This window comes from Misgurnus anguillicaudatus, unplaced genomic scaffold (genome assembly GCF_027580225.2).
Source record: "Misgurnus anguillicaudatus unplaced genomic scaffold, ASM2758022v2 HiC_scaffold_31, whole genome shotgun sequence".
In the NCBI taxonomy this organism is placed as follows: Eukaryota; Metazoa; Chordata; class Actinopteri; order Cypriniformes; family Cobitidae; genus Misgurnus; species Misgurnus anguillicaudatus.
The window spans coordinates 2,320,604-2,347,607 of record NW_027395281.1 but is presented as its reverse complement, the minus strand read 5'-3'; the positions used below and the strand labels follow the sequence as shown (position 1 = coordinate 2,347,607).

At 36.9% G+C, this 27,004-nt stretch overlaps 2 protein-coding genes across 5 annotated transcripts; one reads left to right on the top strand and one right to left on the bottom strand.

Annotated features, from left to right (window-relative positions):
• Nucleotides 1-4,553: 4,553 nt before the first annotated feature.
• LOC129453133 (SLAM family member 5-like) lies at nt 4,554-14,181 on the bottom strand. The gene is made up of 4 exons (XM_055217200.2): nt 13,931-14,181; nt 13,366-13,686; nt 12,291-12,587; nt 4,554-5,639 (listed from the first exon to the last, which is right to left on the bottom strand). Exons 1-4 carry the CDS (start codon nt 13,980-13,982, stop codon nt 5,461-5,463), a joined length of 849 nt encoding a protein of 282 aa, XP_055073175.2. The 5' UTR covers nt 13,983-14,181; the 3' UTR covers nt 4,554-5,460.
• Nucleotides 14,182-18,127: 3,946 nt separating this feature from the next.
• Nucleotides 18,128-26,800, top strand: LOC141362974 (uncharacterized). 4 transcript variants are annotated; one of them, XM_073865302.1, is made up of 7 exons: nt 18,128-18,531; nt 19,120-19,458; nt 20,941-21,276; nt 21,676-21,801; nt 24,017-24,055; nt 24,176-24,214; nt 24,832-26,800. In XM_073865302.1, exons 1-7 carry the CDS (start codon nt 18,489-18,491, stop codon nt 24,900-24,902), a joined length of 993 nt encoding a protein of 330 aa, XP_073721403.1. In that variant the 5' UTR covers nt 18,128-18,488; the 3' UTR covers nt 24,903-26,800. The 4 variants fall into 4 exon arrangements, with proteins under 4 accessions (XP_073721403.1, XP_073721404.1, XP_073721402.1 ...); XM_073865301.1 differs by having other exon boundaries at nt 18,129-18,531; nt 24,829-26,800; XM_073865300.1 differs by having other exon boundaries at nt 18,131-18,531; nt 24,823-26,800.
• The last annotated feature ends 204 nt before the right edge of the window (nt 26,801-27,004 follow it).

Here is a 27,004-nt window from a genome sequence, read left to right as displayed (position 1 = left end):
ACAGATAGACTTATTTTTTGTTATCTGGTATGTTTTGATACATAAAGCCTGAATGTTTCGGTCCCTCAAGCTGTAGTTACGGCCTTTTCAGGTTCAGATAATGTTATAACTATATGAATACACTCTGAAACTTATTTATGAGAAGTTTAATGAATCACCGTTACAAATAATCACGGTTTAATCAACAAATTCAAAGTAAACTTTCACAAATAACAGGTACAAGTCTTCACCACAGCGGTTCTTTAGTCCCCCGATATATAGCTGCTTGGTTACACAAAGAAACATTGCCCCTTTGATATTTACCATATCTGTGGTTTTAACAAGTTTCACTTTAAAAGTTAATAATAAAACATAAACCAGGCTTAACTAACTCACTTATACCACTGAATTCCACAGGATGTGAAGTTCTAATACTTCAGACAGCGCTGAAACTTTAGACTGTTAAAGTCTCAACCTTGTCTGTCACTTCTGTGTCGATTTATGATATACTTTGACACATTATTTAATTTAACTCCTCAAGATGAACTCTGACTTCAAAGTATGTAATAAAGGAAACCTCGCCAACATAGTTGACCTGTTGAAGCTGGTTGACAGAGCTAGTTGATTCCAATGTGGACACAAGCATTTAAAACTTAACTGATGTATTAAGCAAATATATTTACTGTAATCTAAATGTCCAACCACAGTGACTCAATATTATCCTCTTCAGAAACTTCCTGCACAGATATAAACACAGAAACACACCAGCTTTAACATGATTACATAACAATAGTATGGAGCATTTATGAAAATACATTTCAAAATGATGTTTTTTATAAAAACAAATAAATATATTTACAATTTTTTTAGCTGTAGTTCTCAGTTTCCTGGAGATGCAGAAGATCAAAACTGGAGCTACAATCATCAGAGATCCAACAACACAGATGAGAACAATATAAATGAAAGAGAGACCTGTAACTGAATGAAAAGGAGACATTGCTGTAACCTAATTTGACCTCAGATCAGTGACCAGTGAATATCATTACGGTAACCGAATCTAGTCTAAAATCTGTGACCAGTGAATATAATTACCGTAACCGAATATGATCAGTAAATATCATTGCCATAACCGAATCTGATCTCAGATCTTTGACTAGTGAATATCATTATGTAACCGAATTTGATCTCAGATCTGTGACCAGTGAATATCATTACCCTGTGAATATCATTACCGTAACTGAATCTGATCTCAGATCAGTAAACATCATTACTGTACCTGAATCTGATCTCAGATCTGTGACCAGTGAACATCATTGCCGTAACCGCATCTGATCTCAGATCTGTCACCAGTGAACATCATTACCGCAACCGCATCTGATCTCAGATCTGTGACCTGTGAATTTCATTACCGTAACTGAATCTGATCTCAGGTGTGACCAGTGAACATCATTACCGTAACCAAATCTGATCTCAGATCTGTGCCCTGTGAACATCATTACCATAACCGAATATGATCTCAGATCTGTGACCACTGAATATCATTACCGTAACCAAATCTGATCTCAGATCTGTGCCCTGTGAACATCATTACCGTAACTAAATCTGATCTCAGATCTGTCACCAGTAAACATCATTAGTATAACTGAATCTGATCTCAGATCTGTGACCAGTGAATACCATTACCATAACCAAATCTGATCTCAGATCTGTGACCAGTGAATATCATTACCGTAATTAAATCTGAGATATAAGATCTTTCAAAGATGAATCTATGAATCTAGATCAGAATAAACACTAATAAATACAGCTGTCATACCTGAACACTGCTGACAGAGATGAGTAAGGCAGTAATCTTGAGTCTGTTTGCTTAAAGGATGTTGTGCCACACAGCTGTATGTGTTTGTATCCTGATAAACCACCTCCAGAGGTAGAGAGATGTTGATGATGTTGAGATTAGACTCACTGATGCTGGACAATAAACTGTTTCCTTTATACCAAGAGAGAGTAACATCTCTCCCATTCAACACTGAACACAACAAGGAACAATTTGATCTTTCTGATGATGAAGTGTTTTGTGGAGAGCCATTTGTGATGACAGGAACTGGAAGAGGAGCTAAAATCATAAGAAAAAAATAAGTTTACAGTGTATAAGAGGTTTAGTTTTGTCACAAATACAGAAAGAACCTAAACTGCACTTTTTGAGATAAAGGCAAAGAACTTAAAACATGATGGGGCAAAATTGGTCCACCTCAGCCAACAGGGATAGAAAATTAAATACACAGACAGCAAGCACAATTGATGAAATTAAGATCTGAGACACACATTCTTCAGATCTTAACTTATATTAACTGGAAGAAAAGACGAGAGACTTGGAGAGACAATCAAGACAATAAACTTTAATTACATTAATACAAGAACAGGTGAGGGTATTGATGAGCTTAATTAGGTAGGAGGATGATTACTGGCAGATAAGGATGATTGTAGACATGAAACAGGTGATAGTCCAGGTGGCAACCAACAGTGAACACAAGGGAAACAGACAAACTGGGAGCGTGACCTTATGACGTGATTATGTAATACGTAAGGTCGTGGACGCGCAACTCAGGGCTAGCGCAAGCAAAGTGGTTTAAAAAGTACTTTTTTTGCACAAAAATAATGATTAAAAGTAAATCGCCATCACCTGCTTTCAGATGGAGCGGCATTACTACACAGATCCGTAGTTCACTGAGAAGCAAGGTAAAATCGCATGGATTATCGGAGTCGATTTTCCTAGATAATAAACGCAATTTTGCTGAGCTTCCCCAATGAACTACGGCTTTGTGTAGTAAATGCCGCTCCATCTGAAAGCAGCTGATGGTGATTTAAAACCAATCTTTTCTGATAAAACACGCATGAGAATCGCAGGTGCATGAGCCTTTCAAATAGCAGTATATATGTATGTATGTACAAATACAGTATGGGCTCTTTAACATAGCAAATTACAATGGTAAGCAGGATAATCCACATCCAGATGCGCATTAAACTCTGCAGACGTTACCAACTTTGCTTCCACATTGTGCATTAAAACCCTCAAACATCTAGCAGTGAACCATAAACCAATGCCGCCAATTAAACACTCAAGAGCCATGAACTCATTAAACAAGAAACAAACCCAAAGAACCAAAGTTCAGATCCTGACATTAACAACAAAAACCAAATACAAGAACAGGTAGCGAGAAGGTGAACACACTGTATTAGATATTCACCATTTCTCCTTTACTCACCATAGACAGTAAGATGAAATATATTGAGTTGTTTGTCTGTGGTGGTTTGGGACACTTTATAAGGACCAAAGTCTGTGATTCTGATGTTTGTGATGGTGAGAGATCCACTGTGATCCAGCTTCAGTCTACCTTTGAATCTCCCATCATCTCTACCTTCATATAAACGCATGTTATTTTCACCAACTTCGATTTCAGCTATGGTGATATCCCAAAGTCCAAACTTCCAGGAGATTCCCTCTTTTCTCTGTGTTTCAGTGAGATTGACAGATAAAATGACAGAATCTCCCTCCATCACTGACACAGACTCACCTGTGCCAAATACACCTGGATTTACAAGTAGTTTATAATTAGAATTACTAAAGAAATAAAGGTACAACGCTGTCACTGGGAAAGTACCCTTTCAAAAAGGTACACCTTTGTACCCAAAGAGTGCATATTAGTACTTCAAAGGTACATATTGGCAGTTCAAAGATACATATTTATACGTAAATGGTACATATTAAGACCTTTTTTAAAGGGTACTGCCCCAGTGACAGCGTTGTACCTTTATTTTTGACAGAAATAATATTACAAATTGATGAAACTGAAGAAATAAAAATACTCGATTACTTACCAGATAGACTCCAGAAACAGTTCAAAATTACAACAAACATTTTCTTCATCATCTTGCACAACACCAGAAAATCAAAAATCACCAGAAATGTTATAATAATCGTGTCTTAATAGTTAATAAATCTCAGATGAGAGTTTAATAATGAAACGACAGTTATGGTCTTATAAGAGGAAATGATGATCTGCAAAGTTCAGCTCATGCAACGCCTAGCAAACACGAAGCATTTCCTTAAAGGTGATGTGACAAAGGTAGCCCTACAACCTTTGCAAAATGTTCACCCAGGAGAGCACACAGAAATAAAATAAACAAAAACAAAGTGTAAATGTGCATTTATTTGACTGTTTATAGCATGCATTATTATGATACTTTTGTGTAAAATAAAAGTGTTTTTATTAATAATTCATAAATTAAACAGTCCACTGCTTTAGGTCTGTGTCATACTGAAACTGACATCTGTTCACACTTAGGTTATAATTAAACATAGGTTATGAAAGTACACGTATACTACAATACTTTTTTTATTCTTGACCGTCTCAGACATAAAAAAAATTAAATAAAACAAGAGAAAGATAACACATAACAACTATAAGCAAATGGTTTTAAATGTTTTATTATTATGTTTATGTATAGACTTCAGATAAAAGTCAAAATACAAGACAAGCACAAAAAAGAATCACATTAACACTAAACTTTAGGTACACTGTAAAAAATATGGATGTTATGTCCATGACATCACTCATAGGTTTGTGAAGAGCTTTTTTGAAGCCAATAGTAAGCGGTGCCTGCCTTTGCCATCTTGGCCGCACATCAATCACTCGTGAAAAAGCTGAGGTGGCTGGTTGTTGAAGCCATGCCCACTTAGCACGACTGCAGTCACTGAAGGTCTGGATGTCAAACAACCAATCACAGTTTGTTTTGTCTAGCGTCACGTTTCGGAGCATGTAAATGTACCCACAACAGACCGACAAGTCAGTCATTGATAAAACTATAGCCGCAACCAAATAGCATCTAAATAAACAACATTACTGACCATAAGCATACGTAGTAAAAGTTGAAGTATGACAAATAAGTAAATCAAGAACACATTGAGCTACTGGCAACAGAAATATTTATTTTATTTGATTCAGTATGTATTTGTGAGGTAATGTACATGCATTAACCTGTGACCTCTATAAAATATACTATAAAATAACATGAAAGTTTTGTTGTTTATACCTTAGTTTAAATATGGTATTTGTAGTAAACCGTAGTACTAGCCACAACTTTACCATAGCCTCGCCATGGTAACCACAGTTAAACCTTTGTATTTGTAATTAAACCACAGTAGGCTAACCATGAATTTAAAATTGCCTTACAACAGTAACCATGAATCAAGCATGATATTTGGGGTAAATCCACAGTAACCTTATATTAGCATTTGTCTCACCATAGTTTAACCATTATATTAGCATGTTCTTTTTAAAACATTGCTCAAAAATGCATTACTTCACATTCAATAAGTGGGCTGAATGGCATTTTATTATCTAAGTGTTTGACTAAACTGGAATTGAAACTGAGTAGAACCAGAACTGATATGCAGAACTATAGGATTAGTAAAACCAAAACCTAATCTTCATCTGAATCAAGTGTGTCTAACTGTATGTCTGATCTCATCCTCTTCTTTTCTTCATCTCCTCTGGTTCTGATGTCATAAACCAGAACAGCAACAGCAGCCACGCCCACCAGAGCAGAGGCGGCCAATCGGATCACAGCTTTAGTAAAACCACACGCACAGCCGTAGGTTCCTAAGAAAAGAAATGAGTGACAGTGAAACTAGACAGTTAGTTCCTTTAAATTTACTAAACCAACCCTTGTTCCACAAATGACCAGTTTAGGAGTTTATAGTTCAATAGTGTGCATCATTGAGGTAATTGATTAATACAGTTTCTGTACAATGTGTCTAAAATGTCTATTTTAAAATGTTTGTAGTTTGCACCACTAAATGAATTACAAACATGTTTATTTAAATAATACATAAACACTAATATTACCTGAACACAGCTGACAGAGATCAGTATTGAGATGTTGAGTCTGATTACTGATGAATATCATTGCCTATCTGAATCTCAGATCTGTGACCAGTAAATATCATTACCATAACTAAATCTGATTTCAGATCTGTGATCAGTGAATATCATTATCATAACTGAATCTGATTTCAGATTTGTGACCAGTAAATAGTATTGCCGTAACCGAATCTGATCTCAGATCTGTGATCAGTGAATGTCATTACCATAACCGAATCTGATCTCAGATCTGTGATCAGTGAATATCATTACTGTAACCGAATCTGATCTCAGATCTGTGATCAGTGAATATCATTGTCGAAACCGAGTCTGATCTGAGATCTGTGACTAGTGAATATCATTGTCGAAACTGTAAGAGCTGTAAGGTGGTGCCAAACCCTGACAGAAGGTATTTCCTGAAGCCAGCAGCAAATGGCTGAATCCACAGGAAACCGCTTCCTAATTCCTGTTGAATTATCATCTGAAACCTTCCTCAAAGAATTCACATCTACCCCCCAAGACAGTTACCCCATGGTGTGGGACAGAGTCACACCCGACCACACTTTCTTGTCCCCCTCTCCTCATGTTCTAAAAGCAATACATTCTACATGTACAAAGAATGTGAAACTGGTTTTGTTTGGTGTTATATGAAGTGTTTTAATGCAAGTGGTACATTTGGGTTTATTAATATGACAACAGGAGTCAATGTTAATCTGTGACAATAAATAAGTAAACTTAACCTAATGTTGGGAGACAACTCCTAACTTAGACATGTTGACCAATCACCCACTGTATGTATATTAGGCTACACCCCTGATTTTACAACAACCAATCAGTACCAAACTCCCATATGCTTTGTTCTTTTGTTATTTAAGGAGATGTGTAGAAGACTCAGGCGGGACTTTCGATATCTAGAAATGCACCCCCATGATGCTGTATCTTTGATACAGCATCATGTTTCTTTTTATTTTATTCTGAGCTGTAACGGGGGTTGCTTTAATGAAAGCGATGAAAATGTGAATCCATGTGCAAAAGGTGTTTAATATGTAAAATCCCAATAAGGGCCAGCAAACAAATCCAAACAGGGTTAATCCACAAAACGTAATCCAAATACAGGCGATAGTTCAAGGCAGGCGGCAAACAGGCAATAAATCCAAATACAGGCAATGGTCAAAAAACAGGAACAGATACAGGTAACAGGTTTAACAGATCAACAGATAACAGAATCAGACAGGTAACAGGTTGGGCTTACTATGTATAATATTCAGCAGGGAACAGGTGAGCAGGAAGTGACTAATATACAAAACATACAGGAAGTGTGAAGCGTGACATGGCATGATGAATATCAAAATAAAAGTCAGAACAGAACAGGATGTCAAAATAAAAGTCAAAAATACACAGAATACAACCAGAACACATAACAAAACCTTACAGAATCCCCCCTCTAAAGGGCGACTCCCGGAGCCCAACATACAAATAATAAAGTCCAATAGAGGGTGGGCGGGCGGGCCAGGACCTCTTGGCAATGGCAGGGCAGTTCAGGAGAGGTCCTGGGTCATGAGGCCAGGATGGTCCAGGAACATGGGGCAGATGCGGGCCTGGGTCATGGGGCAGGCTAGGACCTGGGTCATGGGGCAGGCTAGGACCTGGGTCATGGGGCAGGCTAGGACCTGGGTCATGGGGCAGGCTAGGACCTGGGTCATGGGGCAGGCTAGGACCTGGGTCATGGGGCAGGCTAGGACCTGGGTCATGGGGCAGGCTAGGACCTGGGTCATGGGGCAGGCTAGGACCTGGGTCATGGGGCAGGCTAGGACCTGGGTCATGGGGCAGGCTAGGACCTGGGTCATGGGGCAGGCTAGGACCTGGGTCATGGGGCAGGCTAGGACCTGGGTCATGGGGCAGGCTAGGACCTGGGTCATGGGGCAGGCTAGGACCTGGGTCATGGGGCAGGCTAGGACCTGGGTCATGGGGCAGGCTTGGACCTGGGTCATGGGGCAGGCTTGGACCTGGGTCATGGGGCAGGCTTGGACCTGGGTCATGGGGCAGGCTTGGACCTGGGTCATGGGGCAGGCTTGGACCTGGGTCATGGGGTAGGAATAGACCTGGAACACAAGGAGAGGAAGGATCAGAGTCCACTTCGGTCTCCGCCTCGGCGTCCTCTGCCTCCTTCCTGTGTCCGGGTACTACCCCCCCCCCAAAAAAAACTTGGAAAAGCTTCCAAAGCCCAGGGTGGCGAAGTCCCAGGTGGTGGACCAGACAAATCAGATGAATCAGATGAGCCAGGTGAATCAGATGAGCCAGGTGAGTCAGACGAATCATGTGAATCAGGTGAGACAGACGAATCAGATGGGACAGGTGAATCAGGCAGGACAGACGAATCAGATGAATTAGATGAATCAGAAGAATCAGAGGAGTCGGGCGGATCAGGTGAATCAGGCAGGTCAGGTGAATCAGGCAGGTCAGGTGAATCAGGCAGATCAGGTGAATCAGGCAGATCAGGTGAATCAGGCAGATCAGGTGAATCAGATAGATCAGGTGAATCAGATGGGTCGGGCAGATCAGATGAGTCGGGCAGATCAGATGAGACGGGCAGATCAGATGAGACGGGCAGATCAGATGAGACGGGCAGATCAGATGAGACGGGCAGATCAGATGAGTCGGGCAGATCAGATGAGTCGGGCAGATCAGATGAGTCGGGCAGATCAGATGAGACGGGCAGATCAGATGAGACGGGCAGATCAGATGAGACGGGCAGATCAGATGAGACGGGCAGATCAGATGAGTCAGATGGGTCAGATGAATCGGATGGTTCAGATTCAGGGCCTTGAGGAACCTCGGGAACAACAGAGCAGAAGGCAGACCAAACGCACCACAGGGCTATGGCAAATTCAGAAAGTATTGAGTCAATGAAACATACCTCTGTGGTCGTTGGTTCAGGCATGGTGGCCATCTTGACATCAGGTGCTGGGTGACTAATAGCCCTCATGAGTGCAGGTGTGGTGGTGATGATAGCTCTCTGAAATACAGGTGCAGGAATGATGGTAGCTCTCTCGAAAACAGGTGTGGATACAGGCAGGATGGCGGCCATTTTGGGAACAGGCGGGATGGCAGCCATTTTAGGGACAGGCAGGATTGTGGTGGTTTTCTTGGAGACAGGTGCAGGTGCAGAGACAGGCAGGATGGCGGCCATTTTGGGAACAGGCAGGGTGGCGGCCATTTTAGGAGCAAGCATGGTTTGTACAGGTGTGGGTAGAACAGGCATGACATGGCTTGGTGGTTTGTGTACATTCTCTGGAGGTGTATCCGCAACACCCACAGTGAATGGTGAGCCACACAATAGCAGGGCAAAGTCAATATAACTCTCCAGGGACCAGGCAGACATATCATGGGGCATACACAAGCGCGGCCATTCATCAAGAGCATTGTAGAAAACTGGTTTTAAAGTGTCCTCATCAAAATGTACTTGGTTACTCAATTCCAAAAAGTCACTTACATATTCCTCAATGGGCCGGTGGTTCTGACGGAGTGCAAGCAGTGCAAAAACAGGTTTCATGGTGCTGGTGGGAGATTACAAACCTTCGCTGGATTCCGGGTTATGGCTGAATATTCTGTAACCGGGGTTGCTTTAATGAAAGCGATGAAAATGTGAATCCATGTGCAAAAGGTGTTTAATATGTAAAATCCCAATAAGGGCCAGCAAACAAATCCAAACAGGGTTAATCCACAAAACGTAATCCAAATACAGGCGATAGTTCAAGGCAGGCGGCAAACAGGCAATAAATCCAAATACAGGCAATGGTCAAAAAACAGGAACAGATACAGGTAACAGGTTTAACAGATCAACAGATAACAGAATCAGACAGGTAACAGGTTGGGCTTACTATGTATAATATTCAGCAGGGAACAGGTGAGCAGGAAGTGACTAATATACAAAACATACAGGAAGTGTGAAGCGTGACATGGCATGATGAATATCAAAATAAAAGTCAGAACAGAACAGGATGTCAAAATAAAAGTCAAAAATACACAGAATACAACCAGAACACATAACAAAACCTTACATGAGGAATCTGTAACCAGATCTCCTTACCAGGTATGCAACGGTTTTTCGTTTGTTTCGTATTTGAATTGGAATGTAAATTGGCTTCTGAATTATCTGCTACCTACCTGGTTAATAAATTGTTACGTTTGCATTCATTCTAATTTGCTCTGTTTTATTGACTCTTCTAAGTTACTATAAAGTATTACGATATCCTTTGTTACCACAAATCTTTGATCGGGGTTAATTCATGTTAATTAGATTCTGCCTCTTAACTATGTTGGTGGGCAGTCGCATGGATTACCAGAGTGATAGTCCTGTTATCCATTTTATAATTAAGTTGTTATATAGTTCTATGATTTAACTATATGCGTCTAGAAGGAGCTAGATTGAACCTCTGATTATGGTGTAAGCGACTGTGGGGGCTATACTGTATGGATACTATTTAATGAGAGCACGTAAACATGAAGTGGTATCATTAAATTGCTTTAGCCATAACCTCTAGTTTTTGTATGGTCAGATTAATTATTTAACCTTAACTAAGTTGTTTTGTAATCGCATTTGGTAAGTATAATTACCTCTTCATAATTAAGTTGTTATATAGTTCTATGATTCAGCTATATGCGTCTAGAAGGAGCTAGATTGAACCTCTGATTATGGTCTTATGTTTATATTTAATAGGCGATTTTTGAGAGCTACATGGGGACCTTTTAACAAGAGATTGACTTTGTTAAATTGCTTTAGCTACAACCTCTAGTACGGTCGAGTTTGTGTTCAGTACCCACACAACGGCCGGTGTGGACTGATATGACATTGGTAATCGAATGAATGAGTTCAATGTAAACATGAGTGAATAGAATGATCAAACATTTATCCAAATTCCACAATTATATCAATTTGATTCATATTACAATACGTTTTATATCTTTGGAGTCAGATATAAAGTTGCGTAACATTAAAACGTCATTGATAAGCGCCGGAAAAGACCGAACGCGCTATAACTCATCGCCAGCGTTTGGATTGCGTCGTTGGGCCAAACGGATGGATGGGGTCACATTTGTTCCCCTTACAAAACCAAGTCCGATCTTAGATCTGTGACTAGTGAATATCATTGTCAAAACCAAATCTGATCTTAGATCTGTGACTAGTAAATATCATTACCATAACTAAATCTGATCTTAGATCTGTGATCAGTGAATATCATTATCATAACTGAATCTGATCTCAGATCTGTGATCAGTGAATATCATTACCGTAATCGAATCTGATCTCAGATCTGTGATCAGTGAATATCATTACCGTAACTGAATCTGATCTCAGATCTGTGATCAGTGAATATCATTACCCTAACTGAATCTGATCTCAGATCTGTGATCAGTGAATATCGATCTCAGATCTGTAAATATCATTACCGTAACCGAATCTGATCTTAGATCTGTGATCAGTGAATATCATTATCATAACTGAATCTGATCTCAGATCTGTGATCAGTGAATATCATTACCGTAATCGAATCTGATCTCAGATCTGTGATCAGTGAATATCATTACCGTAACTGAATCTGATCTCAGATCTGTGATCAGTGAATATCATTACCCTAACTGAATCTGATCTCAGATCTGTGATCAGTGAATATCGATCTCAGATCTGTAAATATCATTACCGTAACCGAATCTGATCTCAGATCTGTGATCAGTGAATATCATTACCGTAACTGAATCTGATCTCAGATCTGTGATCAGTTAATATCATTACCGTAACTGAATCTGATCTCAGATCTGTGATCAGTGAATATCGATCTCAGATCTGGAAATATCATTACCGTAACCGAATCTGATCTCAGATCTGTGATCAGTGAATATCATTACCGTAACTGAATCTGATCTCAGATCTGTGATCAGTGAATATCATTACCCTAACCAAATCTGATCTTAGATCTGTGACTAGTAAATATCATTACCATAACTAAATCTGATCTTAGATCTGTGACTAGTGAATATCATTGTCGAAACCAAATCTGATCTTAGATCTGTGACTAGTGAATATCATTGTCGAAACCAAATCTGATCTTAGATCTGTGGCCAGTGAATTTCATTGCTATAACTGAATCTGATCTCAGATCTGTGATCAGTGAATATAATTACAGTAACCGAATCTGATCTCAGATCTGTGATCAGATAATTACCGTAACCGAATCTGATCTCAGATCTGTGATCAGTGAATTTCCTCCTGTAACTGAATTTGATCTCAGATTATTGAATATTATTACCATAATTTATTACCATATGAAAGATCTTTCAAAGATGCATCTATCAGTCGACTTTAGATCAGAATAAATGCAGCTTTCATACCTGAACACTGCTGACAGAGATCAGTAAGGCAGTAATCTTGAGTCTGTTTGCTTAAAGGATGTTGGGCCACACAGCTGTATGTGTTTGTATCCTGATATTCAACCTCCAGAAGTAGAGAGATGTTGCTGATGTTGAAATTAGTCACACTGATGTTAAACAATAAACTGTTTCCTTTGTACCAAGAGAGACTCACATCTCTCACATTCAACACTGAACACAATAAGGAACAATTTGATCTTTCTGATAATGAAGTGTTTTCTGGAGAGACGTTTGTGATGACAGGAACCGGAAGAGGAGCTGAAATCATAAAAATAAATAAAGTTTACGGTGCATAAGAGGTTTAGTATTGTCACAAATACAGAAAGAACCTAAACAACACTTTATTGAGATAAAGGCAAAGAACTTAAAACATGATGGGGCAAAATTGGTCCACCTCAGCTAACAGGGCTAGAAAACAAAAGACTACACAGACAGCAAGCACAACTGAAGAAATGATGACATGGGAATACAAAGGACAAGTAAGTATGGTGGCACAAAATAAAACTTTTGTTTGGATCCTAAGGAATAAATGGGACTAAGTTACAAAGATTAAAAGTGTTAGCATTGAAAAATGATAGGTATGTATTAATTCATTTGACTTGAGTCAAGTTGAGGTATAACATAGTAAAATATTAAAAACAGTGGTGTTTTCATTTTTACATATTTGGGTCTTTAGTGACCCGAACGAGATAAACGAAAGACCTTTCAAATACCAAAATATGTGCTCTTTAACATGGCAAAGTACAATGGTAAACGGGGTAATCCACGTCCATATGTGCATTAAACTGTATTTCAATGCACTCCGCAGACGTAACGTAACATACTTTGCCTCCACATTGTGCATTAAAACCCTCACACATCTAGCAGTGAACCATAAACAAATGCAACCAATTAAACACTCAAGAGCCATGAACTCAGAGACAAACCCAAAGATTGAGTTCAGATCCTGATATTCACAACAAAAACCATATACAAGAACTGATAGTGAGAAGGTGAACACACTGTTTTAGATATTCACCACTTCTTCTTTACTCACCATAGACATTAATGTTGAATACATTGAGTTGGTTGTCTGTGCTGGTTTGGGACACTTTATAAGAACCAAAGTCTGTGGTTGTGATGTTTGTGATGGTCAGAGATCCACTGTGATCCAGCTTCAGTCTGCCTTTGAATTTCCCATCAGCTCTATCTTCATATGGACGGATGTTATTGTCACCAACTTCAATTTCAGCTATGGTGATTTCCTGAGGTCCAAACTTCCAGGAGATTCCCTCTTTTCTCTGTGTTTCAGTGAGATTGACAGATAAAGTGACAGAATCTCCCTCCATCACTGACCTAGACTCACTACCAACTACACCTGGATTTACAAATAGTTTATAGTTAGAAAATAATTACTAAAAATATTACTTAATTTCTTGATTTTATGCATTTAATAACTTAATTTCATACCAATAATCATATGCTGCTAAAAAATCGATTTAAGTAAAATGTTTTTATTAGAGATCAGAATGATTGATTTGTGATCAAAATTAACATTTCAAATAATACAACAGACTGATGAAACTATAAAAATGAAGATATAAAAATACTCGATTACTTACCAGACAGACTCCAGAAACAATGTAAAATCACAAAAAACATTTTGTTCAACATCTTGCACAACACAGAAAAAAAACTTAATAGTCTTAATAGTTTTTAAACCTCAGATGACAGATATGGTCGTACGAGGAAATTATGATCTGCAAAGTTCAGCGCATGCAACGCCTAGCAAACACGACGCATGTGTTGCAAAGGTACCTTGCACAATGTTACCCAAAAGAAAATAAAAAAACACAGAAATAAAAACAAAAATTGTAAATGTGAATTTTTTTGACTGTTTATAGTATGCATTATTATGATACTCTTGGGTTAAATTATTTTAGAATATTTTTATTCATTTATACATTAAACTGTAAACTCACTTTGCTTTAATTCTGTGTCATACTAAAACTGACATCTGTACACACTTATGTTATAATTAAACATAGGTTATGAAACTACACATATACTATAATATGTTTTTTTATTCTTGACAGTCTCTCAAATAAACAAAAATATAAAAATAAAGCAAGAGAAAGACCCAGACAACACAAATAACTATAAGCAAATGGTTTTGAATGTTTTATTATCATGTTTATGTATAGACTTCAGATAAAAGTCAAAATAAAAGACAAGCACAAACAAGAATCACATTAACACTAAACTTTAGGTACACAGATGGATTGTAGGCAGGACTGCGGCAGTTTACATAGTAGATCTGTAAAAAAAATTAGAGGTCGACCGATAGTGGATTTTACAGATACCGATAACCAGGGATGGGCAGTATTTCAAATACATGTATTTAAAATACGTATTTGAAATACAAAATAGTATTTTGTATTTTGTATTTTAAAGCCTTTGGAAAAAATGAAATGTAATTTGTATTTAAATACATTTAAGATGAGTATTTTTGTATTTTTAAAATACTCAAAATACTTTGAGCCAGTCAACCAGTCAGGGTGCTGTTTTCATGCATCAACTAGTTCAGACCAGACACCAGAGTTCAGGTAAGCAAATATATCTGTGCAGCTTTTAGTGGGCAATAATTCAAATGTTGGAGTGGGAAAAAAAGCAAGGGAGATTGAGTTATTGGGTGTGAAGTGATTTGTGTTATTATAACTGTCGCGAAAGGAAATTCAGATTCACACTTGCAGGTTGGCGGCATGCAGTTTAATGCCCGACTGAGAGAGTGTGAAACGCTGACAAATAGGCCTACACTTTTGACTTAAAGGAAAACCACTATTTTTCAATATTTTACTATGTTCTTACCTCAACTTAGACAAATGAATACATAACTATCTATTTTCAATGCATGGAGGAAGAGCACTTCGTTTGCAGCATTTCGACCTCAGCGCGCAGTAACATCTTCACAGGAGTGATGATGTTACTGCGCCAGAGGTTAAAGTGCTGCAAACTAAGTGCTCTTCCGCCTTACAATATAGTTCTCATTTTTTATCCACTTAAAAATCACTACGTTTTATTTTCTGTCACCATACTTACACGTGTAACTACTCGTGTACCAGTCTTTAAATAGGGAAAACATGGAAGTGTTTGGTGGCTTCTAAATTCTTCCCTGTTTGGATCCTAAGGAATAAATGGGACTAGGCTAAATGCTAACACATTCATGACACGCTGTGCAAAGATGAAGTGCATGTATTGAAAAAAGATAGGTATGTATTCATTTATCTAAGTTGAGGTAAGAACATAGTAAAATATTGAAAAATGGTGGTGCTTTCCATTAAAGGCCCTTTCACACGTGACGCGGCAAGTGGTGGAATCAGCACACAGTTGCTGATTTCTTTTTAGCTTTGTGCAGTTGAAGTCTTGTTTACACTTTTGCAATTCGAATGGCTCTACTCTACGGCGTGAACCTGCTGAACCTGCAGGCTCCTCAGTAAACCTACAAGGCTTTTATGCTTGACGTGCTCTCCGTTGTATAATTCTGTGAAATGACAGAGGGCAACTCTTGAGTAATTGTTCTCAAAACCATCAAAAAGCAGCGATGAGAGGAAGTAGTTTGCCGAATAATTTATCAAACACTCGTCTCGTGAGAAGTTTGTAAATACGTGGATTTCCTCACATAAAAACTGATTAGGTTGTGGGTCATTTTGACGATACATGAAAAAGTTTTTATTATGTTTTTATAAAACATCACTTTACTTGAATGGGTGTTCATAAGGCTGACATGACACATTCATGACCATGACATGACACATGTCATGAATATGAAAGAGATTTTATTGACGTTTATGACTACTGTCATTAAGTGTCATTTGTTCAATTATGTCATTTTTATTGCAAAGATGACATTGTTTGAGATGTCTTTGTTATGACAACTTGACATTAACCAAGACAACACAACTGACCACTTTTTACCAGTGATACAAACTGAATTTGTCATTAAAATGTCATTAAGTGTTAATACTCTGTAAAATAGTTTTATAACAGCATCATGAATATTTTTCTTGACCTCAACTACAGTGGTACAAATATTATTTGTCATTAAGTGTTAATACTCTGTTAAATGGTTTTATAACAGCATCATGAATATTCTTCAGTTCATAATGTTTATTTGACCGAGTACTAAAATTTTTGACAAAGTATTAACACTTAATGATTTAAATCACAGTTTAATGTAATGTTAACCCACAAAGCTAGGTAGTTTCTTAAGTTTGATAATTATTGTTTATGATTTATAGCAAGTTGTGTTGTATTGGTTTATGTCAAGTTGTCATAACAAAGATATCTCAAACAATGAGGTATGTAAAATAAAACGAAAGTTTCTAAGCAGTTGCACACATCTAAATGCTTTTTGGCATTCAGAAATAGACCCAGATAGATTTCAGCATAATAGGGATACTTGCACTGAATCACCAATTTCACATGTATTTTGTGTATTTTTAAAATACAAAATACTGTATTTGTATTTAAATACATTTTTCCACACAGTATTTTGTATTTGTATTTAAATACATTTTTCAACACAGTATTTTGTATTTGTATTTGAAATACATTTCCATGTATTTATGCCCATCTCTGCCGATAACTAGGTTGGTCCATACTTGCCGATAACCGATTAATCGACCGATGGTTTTTAAAATAAAAGCTTAAAATATTCAGGTTAGCCGGCTAAATCATGAATAAAAGTAAGCAGCTGGATATAAACTAATGCAAATGGATGGTTATAATCATGACATTAAAATTTGGGTTGGATTTATCTGTGTGTATTTTTGTTTGGGAATTATGCTGGTCTATGCTGGTTTAGCTGGTGGTCACCAGCATACCAGCACCAAAACACAACATATGCTGGTCTTGCTGGTATGTTGTTTTTTTCAGCAGGGCAGTTGTTATGTAAAGTTCCTGTTGCCTATATGATTTAAATGCAATATATAAATATTAAGGATTAAGTGCTAGAATTTAATAAGAATGTATTTGTGTTTTAATTCACCAGACTGTATGAACCAAACATTAAGCACAACAGCGGTATGTGCTCCTGACATTTTAAACAAAAAAAGAAAAAGAAAAAACGCTAATAGCAATGGAGAAAGAATGAGGCCATTACTATTTTTTTTTTTAAAGAAACAGGGCTAGACTGTATTATTCATATATTTTTCTTCTATATTTGTTCTCCACCCTCACATTCAGTAGTGATGGGAGAAACGAAGCTTTTCAAAGCTTCGAATCAATTGAACCAATGGCTTCACAAATTGATTCAGTTTTTCGAAGCGTTCGAAACACCATATACGATTGCGACATCTGCTGGTCAAAATAGTGACAAAGCAGCAAGATCTGTCCATACATTTTACACCTAAATAATAGCAAGATTTTTATTAAAATATATTTTAAAAATCATTTAACTTAATTAGGTCATAATTAAAAGTGTATTATGTGTTTTTAGTTTTATTTAGAGCAAACAGATCATTACAAATAACTCCCCTTTTAATTATGCACATTTTTGTCATTAAATCTGTCTATTAGCAAAAAGTTGACAAAAAGTGGTAGTGTTATTAGTCAGAAGGATGAATGTTTTATGAATTTGCATAATAAAAATGACCCGAGTTCACCTATAACCATGTTAGACACTGGTCATGTAATCAACTCCCCCTAGTGGTGAACCATCGTATTTTCGAAACCGTTATGACGTAATGAAGCCTCGTTTGCTAAAATCACGTGACTCGACCAGTTTGTAACACGCTCCGAACCAATTGATTCGAAACAAAAGATTCATAAAAGAATCGCCCACCGTTCAGTGGGTGGCGGTAGTGCGCCAGAAGTTGGTTTCACAATCGCCATAAAATATCAGAAGAAGAAGAAGAAGACAGAAACTGAAGCTAATACCAAAACAGTCACGTTGCTATTTTCGGAATCTATGAAAACCTGACATTTATTTTCTTAAGTCGTTTTTCCTATTCGCCTAGTACTTGATTTATATCAAGCATATATGTTAGTAGTGTTAGCAGATTTGTGCTAAAAGACGCTGTCGGTCAGTATGGGTGCGGCTAACCAACAAACCGAGAAGATTTAGACGTATAAGTTAACCATGCTTATAACTTGATAGTTGTAATTGAAGTGAACAACAGTATGAAGGGCATTGTCACATTCATTGTTTTATCACTCGTGTGCGGTAAGTGTTTGATTTTTAACTTAAGTTAACATTTTTACACTAACGGAAATATTTGGGAGGGGGACATTGATCCATAACATACAATATATAAACACATTCCTTCAGGATTGATTACAGTATGTGTACAGTAACATTAGTTTCCTGAAGTGATGGCTTGTAGGCTTTCCCATCATAAATACTGACTTGTAATATTTAGGTAAAATATCAAATGATTATATATCGTTACCGTTTTATCCTTAACATTATGTTTTGATTTATTTTGTTGTGAAGTGAATGAAAATGTTGACAACACAATATCCAGACAAGCAGAAATAATCTTTATTGTTTTCTATGTAACAATGCATGAAAGTGTAAACTGTTATTGACAGATCAGAAACTGTCTCATTATAATGAATCTCTTATGATTGATCATTGCTAAATAAATACATAGCACATCCTTTGTAGTATATGACAGAAAGACTGTTTGTTTTCAGACCATAACAAATCAGATCATGTTTATTAGACTCAATATTCTCAGTTAGATCTTTGACATTACCAGCAGTCTGATATATTTAATCTCTGAATGATTGTCTCTGTTTGTGTGTGCAGGTGTGATTGGATATAGAGATGAAGTGACACCAGTGTCAGTGTATGAGGGTGAATCTGTTGCTCTACACACTGATATTACTGAAATACAGAGACATGACAAGATATATTGGAGATTTAGAGACAACGACAAAGCTATTCTTCTAGTTCAGATGATTGACTATAAGGTCACATATATAGGTTTTATTGATGAGACATTTAAAGACAGACTGCAGATATCAGACACTTTAACTGGAGATCTCACCATCAAGAACATCAGAATCAAACACACTGGAGTCTATGAAGCAGAGATCAACACTAACACTGGAACATCATACAAGACATTTAATGTTACTGTCACAGGTATGAGAAGCTTTTCTGGAATAATTAAGATTTTGTGAAGTTTGCTTGTAAAATGAAAAAACTTAGTTAAAGATGCAAAGTCCATTTATCAAATATTAGATACAGTTGTGTGAAAGTGTTGGCATCCTTCCTGTTTTTTATTTTTAAAGTGTGACAAACTAAAAAAAAAAACTCAGGAAGGGGGGCTACACTTTTTCACACCATTGTATGTGTGTTATGAACAAACATCCCCTTATCATCAATGCTTTATGTTCACTTTAAAGATCTCCTCTGCTAAGCCTCCTGATTGTTTTTAGGTGCGTTAGTTGTCTTTACATTACAGATAGTAGAGTTTAACCCTTTGATAGTACATGCCTTTAGCAAGTTCACATATATGAGCAGGTACCCTATCATGATTTTACAGTCAGTATAGAGATCCCTGTAATGTCTAAAGTTATGATCTCAGTTGCCTTTTTTCTGTAAACCTTAAGGGGCGGTTTCCCGGACCAGGATTATCTTAATCCAGGACTAGGCCTTAGTTTAATTAGGAAATATAACTAGTTTTAACAAACATGCCTTACTAAAAACATTGCCTGTGTGCATTTTGAGGTAAAACAAAGGGCACTGATGTATTTTAAGATATGTAAGTGCAAGTTGTTTTCAGTTTGGAGAGCTCTTAAAAATGTTTAAGTCTAGGACTAGTCTAATCCCTGTCCGGGAAACCGCCCCTTAGGGTGCAGTGTCTTAGTCAGGGTTTAGATTAATCTAGGACTAGGATTCAGTTATTTTAGGACAGTAGTTTTTACAAACGTACCTTACAAAAACAATACTGTTGTGCATCTTGACACAAAACAATGGTATTGATATATGTTAAGATATGTTAGTACAAAGTGTTTATAAATTCAGGCAAATCAAACGTGCATTTTAGTCTGGGACTAGTGAATCCTCCCCTTTGGGTCGGTTTCCCAGACAGGGATTAGACTAGTCCTAAACTAAAATAAATATAAGAGATAACTAAAAAATGTTTAGAGAAAACTAAAAACAATTTGCACTGACATATCTTTGAATACATCAGTACCCTTTGTTTTGCCTCAAAATGCACACAGGTAATGTTTTACATGTTTCAAGTAAGGCATGTTTGTTAAAACTAGTTATATTTCCTAATTAATCTAAGGCCTAGTCGTGGCTTAAACTAATCCCTGTCTGGGAACCACCCCATTTTGTATTAAAACCTATTCTGAAGGTGAATATACAGTAATTGTTCATGTTTTATTATTCGTATATATTTTTTATATTTTGTAATGCTGATAAAAAACAAGAAATGTTGGCACACCAGAGCTCCAAAAATAGAAAATTATTTTGACTCTATTTTTGCAATCTTTGTATTGTTTAAATGTTTTTACTTGACACTCAAGTGCTATCATGTAGCTTATCATTATTACTATTGCCATTATTGTATAAATATAGAAAATCTCTGTTTGTGTGTTATTGGTTTTTTTTTAGAATCTCCTCGTGTTCTTACTACAGCTGAAGTGAAGTCAGTGTCGGTGATGGGGGGAGATCCTGTTACTCTACAAACTAATCTTACTAACATACAGAGAGATGCGTTCATAGTGTGGAGATTTGGAGATGAAAGTGTCTTCATAGCTAAATGTGATAAGGAGAACAATGAGACCTCATATAGTAATGATGAGAGATTCAGAGACAGACTAAAGATGAATGATCAAACTGGAGATCTCAACATCACAAAATTCATAAACTCAAACGCTGGAGTTTATAAACTGAAGATCAGCAGCAACAAACAGATCATAGACAAGACATTCAGTGTTTCTGTTAGCGGTGAGTATATAAAATTTCCCAAAATTACAGTTAATTCTCCCAGAAATACAAATGATATGAGCTGTGTGTAAAAAAAATATAATAATTCTTATATAATAAGAAAGAACACATGAAGAGTTTAGATGCAAATCCTCAAAGTGCATCTGACATGTTTTCATAATAATGCTCTGATCATGCCTTATGTTTAGTTACAGTAATTTAATTTTAATGGCAATGAAAAGGTTATAAGTTAGTCATTGAAATGTATTATTTTTACAAATGTCTCTTGAATCATTTTATCTGTCATTTAACATTTGAATCTGTCTTTCCTTGCAAAACCATCTAAGAGGATGCAAACTTTTTTTGGCAAAAACTATAATATAACATAAAAATGTGTCATCTTGAGCATCTCTCTTTTAGGTTCATGTGTGGCTTTAGGTGTTATAGTAGGATTATGTGTTTTCCTTCTTCTGGTTTTTGCTGCTGTGATTGCTGCTGGTGTCATTTTGCATCGCCGCAAGATCTCTGAACTAAAGAAACAAATAGGTAAGTTTAATCTTCAGCAGATGAAGAATAAGCTAATGAAATATATTTATTGACTAATGTAGTTTAAAAAGCATTTTTGTTTTCATAGTCATTTTAACTGTTTGTTTCTTTTAAACACTTGCTGACTTTGTACAAAGGAAAAACATTAAGTAAGGGATAATGTAGAGGCAGCCGGTAGTTATCGGGAAATAAGCCCCGACAGTGTGATCAGGACCCGACGCGAAGCGGAGGGTCTTGTATCACACTGAAGGGGCTTATTTCCCGATAACTACCGGCTGACTCTACATTATCCCGCTTATTACACGGCTACTTGTCACATAAGAAAAAAACTGGACATGAATATGAATTTGAAACATTTTATTGGCATATTTGTTTTAAATTAACATTTTTATCCTTCCGCGAAACTTTGCACAGATGCATAAAATGATCGTAATACCTTATTAAGATCCTCTGCTTCATACTTGTCTGTCTCCATTTTTTTCTCTTTTAGCCAGTCTTTGAGAAGTTTTAATGCCCATTCTGTATTTTTTTGTGTGTTGGCTTCGTAGCTGTCATGCTCTATTTTGTCAAGTTCAGTCTCAGTAAGCTGTCTGTGTCTTGTTGTGGTTGTCCAGTGTTTGTCACAAGATGGCGCCAAACAAACAGTAATCTTTATTGGCGCGGAGCGATCTTACTCGTAAAAGTAGTGCCGGCTATGCGTTATTATTTTGGAGCGGTTATTATTCGAAAAGAACGAACCTGCAAATGTCTCAACTGACCAATCAGAATCAAGCATTCCAGAGAGCCGTGTAATAAACACAAATAAACAGTGGTCAGGAGTGTTCACTGATATGCTCACACAAAAATCGCTGCAAAAGATGCTTCCCAACAGGTGATTTAGCATTCGTTGTTAACTTGTGGACCTATTTTTCCAAACACCTCACACGTGTACATTCTTCGGCTTAGAGCTTGAATAATAGACACTCCAGCCCAGTTGGTGGCGATAATCCACCTTTGCCAATTGTAAGAATACAAACAAAGTTCCCGGCGCGGAGTAATATCGTACCTCACAGCACATCTAATACAAGTCAATGGAGTTTGCAAAAACTACGATAAAACCTGTTGGAATGCGTATTTTGCAGCGATTTTTGTGTGAGCATATCAGTGAACACCCCTGACCACTCGGAGAGTTTCACGTCTTTGTAAACGAACGTTTAATGCATTTTAGGAAGGATTGTTCCTGTGCACCTATAAACCCATTGTAGAGGTGGGAGGTGAAACAACAAACACCCGAAAATTCTCGAGCCAGCATCATATGTCCAAATCTCAGTCAAAACTGTTCTATTTCATCATAAACCATCTGAAAACAGGGCTTTAAGTGTAAAATACCCAACTTGTCCTTTAATTTCCTCTCCTTGCATCTCGCTCACGTCGGAGATGCGGGTTAGCTTTAAACCCAATTCCAGTCATATTTATACTTTCAAACTGTATGGATTCACCAGAAAACACAAAATTTCAGCTTGAATATTGCTGTTTTCTCCTGTCACTGTCCGCAATTGCGACCGGTTAAAATTACATTAGCATTCATTTTTATGCAAACAAACACACATGTAAACACTATGGCAATATATCGCCACTGGGATTAGAACAACAAAACAATGTACTAGTCGTTTGCTGCAGAAACTCCAAGAAAACATTCCCTGAGCATGAATAGAATTCAAGCCGAGTACATTACAAAGACTCGATAGTGAGGTGCCGCTCTTACCCTAGCAACAGGAAAGAAGTGGACTCCATCCACAGCGGTGCACCAGGCCATAGCCACTTTCCATCGTTGTGATGTAGCACTGCATATTTTTTTTGCGATTTTCTCTTAAACCGAAACCGAGAAAGTAGTAGAGTTTCTATTTCCTTTTGTTTTTAACTAGTGGTCGACCGAAAAACTGTGCGTGCGTGCGTGTGTGTGTGACCATCTGCTCTGGTGGCATCTGAATATTTATATTGATTTCACATTATCCAACTAATCAACTAATCCAACCACTTTCGCTTTGACAAATAGTGCCAGCATTGTAGATGCCAAAGCACTTAGTCTTTTTGGGGTTTTCCAAAGAAGAGTTCAATTTTCTCTTGGACGACAAAACAATTGAAGTAAATGTGTGGGAAGCATTGTGAAGATATGACAAAAGTGCATAAAACTTTTCTAAATGTTTGATGTAAGTGTGTGATTATTGTTTTACAGCCAAAACTACTAAAAACAATCCCACCCAGCAGATCCCAGGTGAGATTCTGTACACCTGTCAATCTATGAATGACTTTTATTAGTTAGAACGGTATTTATATCAAGCATTATTACATTTTTGTGTATTGCAGAATTTCTAATAAATGTTTGTTTAAACAGACAATGCTTGTGGGTCAGGACTGGACAAGCAGCAGTCAGGTAACAAATCACAATTAAACTGAAAAATAATGATACAGGTCGATACTGTATGAAGGGCTTGACATTAACACCCGACAAATGCAGATATATATCAGCTGACAGCCAATCCCACTAGCCACTTTGGGTTGGGGTGAATATAACTTTTAAATTGTAGTTTTCTTAAAGGTCACGTGAAATAATAATAAGCAATGCCCAACGCAACATAGGGGTTAATGAGAGCTCGAGCACTGATGGATTTACAAAACCACTAGCCACTGTGGCTGATAAGCAAAAAATGTCAAGCCCCGACTTATAGTATTAAAAAAAACTGTATATTAAATATCAAAATATGTGACTCTGCCTGTGAAATTTCAGGGTAAAGTGTGATAATCTAATGATGAGGAGCATCAAAAGTTTGATTTCACATTGATCTTACTCCATCACTATTATACATATCAAGATTATAATTTTACAGAATGATCTTTACATTGTGTAGGATGAGTTCATGTTGACAAAAGTAAATCACAAAAATGACTTTAGCTGAGTTTTCACAGCCTGGATTATTAGGAAGATGCATACATTAATAAATCTCTCTTTCTCTCTTTTATTTTACCTGTGTTTTCTGACAGTTTCAGCAGGTGTCAGTGGAAATGAAGCAGGGATGGTTGAGATGCCTTTGATAGATGCTCAACAACATCAACATCTATAGTAACAAATGTGTTCTCATGGTTTAAAAACACATTATTTTCCACGTGCATTATTGTTCCTCATCTATGCACTGGCTCTCTGAAACGCATTGATTTGGTACAAAGCTCATCGTTCTGAAAGGCACTCTGATTGGCCAGCTATCCATCGTGATGTGATTGGCCGAATACCTCAATCATCAGGCAGAAATGTGACCCTTCTTAGCATATTTGGAAGATCAGCTCCCAACAGAAGATAATGTCGTCTTTACTACCTTATCAATACGAGCTCAGATCTGATCCAGAAAATGCAAATTGATGAACTTTGCAAGCGTGGAGAAGATATTTCAGTTGGAGACGATAACTCATCAAAAACTTTGGGATTTGTAACTTTGTATATCATTAACATGCACCAACACACCAAAAGAAATGTAAAATCATGAAACGGAAATTAGGTGCTCTTTAAGATCACAGGATATTTTTATTTTACATGTGTACAGATTACTGCAAAATGAAATTTTTGCATATATGTAAAGTAGTAAAGGCTTCACACAAATGTAATTATACATGGTTTATGTTACTAGTAAGTTGCTAACATTTCATATTTATATTCTTAAATTACAAATCAGAATGTAATAATTCTAATGGTTTGTATATTTTGTGTATATCTTTGTGCATTTTGCTTTTGCATAGGAGGCTTGGTTTTGCGGCCTTCCTTTGTTAACATACAGTAAGTGCCACACCAGTATAAGATAGTGATGCCTGTTTGGTTTTTATTTTAGTCTTTGGGCCAGAATTACTAAATGCGTCAAATTGGCCTTAGAGCGCAATTCCAAACAAGTGCAGATGGGAGTGGAAATATCTGCGGGTAATTTACTAAAAAGGTACAAATTAAAGGGGACATTTAGCACAATATAAGTGCTATAATTGGGTACCCTGTGCTTCTATTAACCTAGAAAATGTGAAAAAGATCAACCCAGTAACTTAGTTTTGTAAACCATTCTTTGCAAGCACTGGCTCACCTTGTGATGTCAATATGGGTTCTTATTACAATAATACCACCCCTTAATTGTTTTTCTGGCATTTTAAATAAATTAATATGTGTGGAATAAGTCGTGTTTCTTTTACCATATTGTGCTCTTTGATCTCTGCGATACCTCCTCCTAGCAGCAACAATCGTAGACATTTTTAGCGCATAATGATTTAAGAAATGCTTTTCTTGGCATTAAATAGTGGCACTCATAGTCTACCAGTAATTTCGCAAGCGTAAATCTTAGTAAATTGCATTATGTGAATAATTTAAATAATCTCCTTCCATAAATTTTGTGTCTGAAAGGGAAAATCCTAGAAATGCATGAGATCAGTCGAAAAATAAAAAGGCCAAACATTTACAGCGCTAATTATCCACTGCGAGTCTTAAGTAAATCCCGACAATCGTTATTTAATGCAAAGTAATGGTTGGTGCTGACGCAAGCTGTGAGTATATCTGGCCCTATATTATTTAAAATATCTACTGTTTGCTTAAATATTTTTGTTACTGACATAATTTGCACTTGACTAGAAAGTTCACCTTATTCTGCTTACTAGAAAAAAGCATGGAAATGTGTTAGATTTGTACTTGAGTAGAAAATGTAATACTTGATTTATCTTCTGCTTTGTATGAATCTTATTTTTTAGCTTTTTTATTGCTTTTAATCCCAATCTGGGACTGTTAGGGCCTCAGATTGTTAAATGATAACTTCAGTTTTTGCTATTAGTCTGATTTGAACACATTTGAGCTTTTTCAGCTTGAACAAATATGCATACAATGTATGTCATTATTATTATTATTAATAAATTGAAAAATGTATTTTTACATCTTTCCCATAAACACTTGACAGGAATATTTTCATGACTCTTGACTATTAAATCAACCCAAAATGTTCTCCCCTTTTCTCTATAAACTATTAAAATTTTGTAAGTTCTAGTGGGGAAAATAACTGATTTTGTAAGTTTGCCCACTTAGAACGAATACAAATGTTTGTGATTTCATTGTTTATTTTAACTGATGCACTGGGACACATCTTCAGTATGGGTTCTAAGGTCATTGGACGTTTCAAGTCTTTCAACATCATACAGGTGACCCACC

Coding starts and splice junctions, on each gene's coding strand:
- LOC141362974 (XM_073865300.1), top strand. CDS start 18,489: ATGAAGGGCATTGTCACATTCATTGTTTTATCACTCGTGTGCG. Junction 21,277..21,675: donor ATTCAGTGTTTCTGTTAGCG/GTGAGTATATAA, acceptor TCTCTCTTTTAG/GTTCATGTGTGGCTTTAGGT. Junction 21,802..24,016: donor TGAACTAAAGAAACAAATAG/GTAAGTTTAATC, acceptor ATTGTTTTACAG/CCAAAACTACTAAAAACAAT.
- LOC129453133 (XM_055217200.2), bottom strand. CDS start 13,982: ATGTTGAACAAAATGTTTTTTGTGATTTTACATTGTTTCTGGAGTCTG. Junction 13,687..13,930: donor TTGTTTCTGGAGTCTGTCTG/GTAAGTAATCGA, acceptor TTGTAAATCCAG/GTGTAGTTGGTAGTGAGTCT. Junction 5,640..12,290: donor TCTCTGTCAGCAGTGTTCAG/GTATGAAAGCTG, acceptor TTCTTTTCTTAG/GAACCTACGGCTGTGCGTGT.